This window comes from Plectropomus leopardus, unplaced genomic scaffold (assembly GCF_008729295.1).
Source record: "Plectropomus leopardus isolate mb unplaced genomic scaffold, YSFRI_Pleo_2.0 unplaced_scaffold24606, whole genome shotgun sequence".
Classification (NCBI taxonomy): domain Eukaryota; kingdom Metazoa; phylum Chordata; class Actinopteri; order Perciformes; family Serranidae; genus Plectropomus; species Plectropomus leopardus.
The window spans coordinates 1-4,183 of record NW_024626720.1 but is presented as its reverse complement, the minus strand read 5'-3'; the positions used below and the strand labels follow the sequence as shown (position 1 = coordinate 4,183).

Genomic DNA, 4,183 nt, shown 5'->3' with positions numbered 1-4,183 from the left:
GAGGACGTGAAAACAGCTTCATAACTGATTATTGCTCATTTCCATTAATTCAGTGAAGGAGGAGCCAGAAAGAGGAGACAGAAAGAGGAGGTGAAATGTGTGTTTGTGTGTGTGTCACAGTCTGCAGTGATGTGTTCATGAACTGCTGTCTGATCAGATTATTCTTATTTTTCTTTACGCATTTAGGCTGCATAGAAAAACCGTGTTAAAACATGAATTTGGGGGGAAACCTGCACATGCTGCAGCTCTGTGTGCGACATCAACTGAAGTGCAGACTGGATTGTTATCTCGTGAAGGTAAAGAGCGCCATCTTGTGGCAGAAAAAAAGTAAAACAAAACGCAACAAGTGTTGAGTGTGAAAGCGTGGTTCAAAGGTCAGACTGCAATTTGCACACCAGGTGAAATACATTTTGTCCAAAATACACATTACGGTTATTCAGATTTCTGGCATTTTAAGCTTAATAAACAAATAAAATAATAATAATAAATGCATTAAAAAAATAATAAAATATATGATTTATTTAGTTAATGCGCACTCTGCATATTTATGAATACACTTTAAGAAAACTTGTAATAAAAAAATAATTGTCTTAATAGTAATCAACTGGGGTGTCATGGTGACATGTAACAGTTTAAACCTTTTATTTAACCCTATTTTTCTCAAAATGATTTTTTTCCACAGCTGAACCAAAAATCTCCACTTCAGTAATACTTACATACACTAAAACGCAAAAGTTTTACTTGCACCTATATTCTACGACTTTTTATAGATGTTTTTCTATAATAAATAAATCAGTCATAGCTTGATTTATTGAAACATAACATTTCAGAAAACTTGTCATATAGAAAATACTTACTGTAAGGAATAAACTGGGGAAGTTTCATGATGGTCTCTATAAGTTAAAATGTTCCTTGACTGAAGGATTTACATTGTTTGTGATGAATATACAGTAAATTAGCTATATATATCTTAATTTAATTAGATGAACCATCAGCTTTTCTAGGAAATCTTCTAGCATAAAACAAGTTGATAGAAAAAAATCGACAGATAAATAGTAATGACGATAAATTAAACAATACAAACAACATGAAATAATGAAAACACTGACATCAACAACAACACACTCTTTCACGATCGCAAACCACACGTCTTTTACAAGCATCACCTGTGCAAAATGCTTACTTGAACTTAAAATCAAATAAATTAACACTGCAGCGCATGAAACATGATGTCAAAGTCCACATTTATACTCAGAAATAAAAGTAAATACACTCAAAAACAAGAACAGGTACCTTTATTTTGTAGTGTTGCAGTATAACAGTGTACTCACATCTCCTCCACCATGTCAGCAGGACCCTGGACCTGTCCCACCACCGTCCCACCGTAGGTGTTCTTCACCCAGCCGACCAGACCGAGCTGCAGACCCTGCTTCTCCGTGTACTGCAGAGAGAGAGGAAGGGGTTAAAGCTGTACTTGTATGGTAAAGTTTTCTTATCATAACAGGAAAAAATAATAACAGAAAAAGTCACTTGGTTCATACTTCTGCGTTGAATCTACGCCGTTGGTACAGCAGATTTTAGGCATGTTAACTGGGGGATCAGTATGAGGTTTTTCATTTAATTAATTCTTAAAACTTTTATTATCACACAAGATTAGATAAAAACAAGTAGATAATAACAAACATGAGAACTGTGCAGGAGAGGTGAAGAAACCTGAAGGAGCTTAAAGTAAAAAGTAAAAACCTCCCCTCTAAAATTTACAATCTATTCAGAAACAAACATTATTCTCTCCTTAACAATAAAACAAACCAACAAGCAGTTATGATAAACATAAACAGAGCAGACACAGACGCAACACACATCCATACAGTGATACATTAACTACAGCACAGATGTTTTTTTCACGTTAAACTTAAATGAGAATGATGAAGTTTTCACTGAGGACTGGTGTTACAGAGAAACAGTGTATTTCAGGAGAGTTGTGCCGTAAGAGGGGAGATAAATGTCCTCTGCTTGTCTTGTTGGATATTAATGAATATCAGAGTTCATTAAAGCAAAGTTATGAAATATATCTGTAAGCTGTGCTTTTGAAACATATATTTATACATAAAAACATTAGTTTGATAAATATTGATATTAAAAATGGACAGCAGATTTAATTTCTGGAGCAGATGATGATTCCCAGCATCTGTAACTACGACAATATGGAAAAAAACAGCATCAATAGGAATAAGCAACGTTATTGACAAAGGTGAAGGTTTTGTTTGTACATTGGGAGGGGGGCATGTATTGAGCAGGGGCGTCTGGTGATCCTCCCTGAGGAAATTCAGCTGACAGTTAAAAAATATCAAAATATAAAGGAATATAATTCAATAAAGCTCTCAGGCGTTCTGTATTGTTTTCAAATATTTATCCAGCTGATTCTCAGCCTGTGAGCTTGATTTATTTTTTTTTTCCTCTCCTCCTTTGTGTCTGTTGCTTGGAAACATAACCTTTCAAAAGTGCATGTGGCAAACAGACCATAAGAATGACTTTGCACTGTAGAGTTGGTGTAAATATTTGCATTACATATCTGAAATATCCCGATTTGTTAAACACTTAAAACATAAAGAAAAGGCCTGTATCAACAAACCACAAGGTTATTGAAATATCCGGGAATTGGGAGCCTCAGGTTACAGATCTTTTAGTGCAAAAAGAGAGTTGGAGAACTGAAATGTAGCTGAAATGTAACTCTGGAGGCAAAGTTGTGGCAACGGGAGCAAAAAGTGAAGCAAAAAGGGAAACTTACCATTCTGAAACAGACTCCTGTGGAAATTTAAGAGAGAGAGAGATTTTATAATGTTATTGTTCATTATAATTGTACATTTTCTATTAATATGCTTTGACGTCATTGTATTTTATAGCCATGCCAATAAAGCCGTTTAAATAGAAACTGAAAACTGAAAAAATAAAGGGAGGGAGAGAGAAAATGACATGAAATGTGTAATCAGACAACAGCAAATATTAATAATAACAGCCAGTATATAGAAATAAAGTATCTGTGTTTATGTATTTTTGAATACATGTCTTATTATTGACTATTTCCTAATAATGACATTAAATCTGAGGCTGCAGGAAGTGTGATTGCGGTGAGTTCCTGTCCCGCCTGCAGCAGCAGAGCTGAGCTCGTTCCTAAATTAAGCAGCAGATCAGTTTACCGCCTCGGCTCACACAGCGCTGCAGAAAGGAGAGGAAGAGGAGGGAGCAGAGTTAAAACATACACACCCTGAACGTGACCGAAGATCTCGAAGTCCACAGAGACCAGCTCGGTTCCTGCTGAGTCACCTTTAGACATCCTGAGAGAAAACAAAAACTGTCCCTTTAACAGGAGAGCAGGGTAAAGAGCGGGGGATCCTCTCTGTGCTCTCTCCCTCTTCACCGCTCTGCACCAACATGGGCATGTCTTCCTCCTGAATTTTTAAAGGAAAATCTCACCACAGAGGATGCCAGCATTGATGGTATCTGTAGTCCATTAAAACAACAAAAACTACAATACTTTGTTGCTGGTTATATTGAGAGATATTCGGCGCCACAGGTTTTCAGCTGATTGTGGCTCATTGTTGGGCCTCTCAGCTGCATTTTGGCACCAGAGAGCCGTGTAATTTGAAACAACACTGTGAGAGCAGTGAGAGTGAATCAGAACAGCAAAGATGTGAGCTGGACAGATCAACAATGAGCTGAAACTCACTATAAAGCGCCGCAAAGCTGAGGGAAGCTGCAGATCCAGCTGATCATCCTCTGCAGGAGCATCACTACCACAGACACCTTTCATATGATCTATAATAAAAAAATGTTAGTGACAGCCCTCACAATAAAAAGCTCTGAGTTTTAAATGAAGGTGTCACAGAAGACGTGAATATGTTGCATCTTTATTTGGCTTCACTGACAAATTGTGCCAGATTTAGGCTGCTGGGACATGAAAGATCAAATATGTCTTAAAGCAACATTTTATTTCCAGATCTGAAAAATAAAGAAAGTGAAAGTGTCTGGAAACATGAATGAATGAATGAATGAATGAATGAATGAATGAATGGACATACATGAACCATTTAAAAGTCAGACAAATGTTCAACTCTTAATTGTCCACTAGATGTCAGTCAGACCCCACAGAACCCAGCACTTTGACTCTCTCTCTCTCTCTCTC

The 4,183-nt window shown here is 36.8% G+C and overlaps 1 protein-coding gene across 1 annotated transcript; it reads right to left on the bottom strand.

The window, feature by feature from the left end:
• Nucleotides 1-1,327: 1,327 nt before the first annotated feature.
• Nucleotides 1,328-3,449, bottom strand: LOC121966444 (acylphosphatase-2-like; the record flags this gene model as incomplete). Its single annotated transcript, XM_042516537.1, has 3 exons — nt 1,328-1,441; nt 2,789-2,805; nt 3,265-3,449. Coding segments are annotated over 3 exons (316 nt in total), but the record flags the coding sequence as incomplete, so codon positions are not given.
• Between the last annotated feature and the right edge of the window lie 734 nt (nt 3,450-4,183).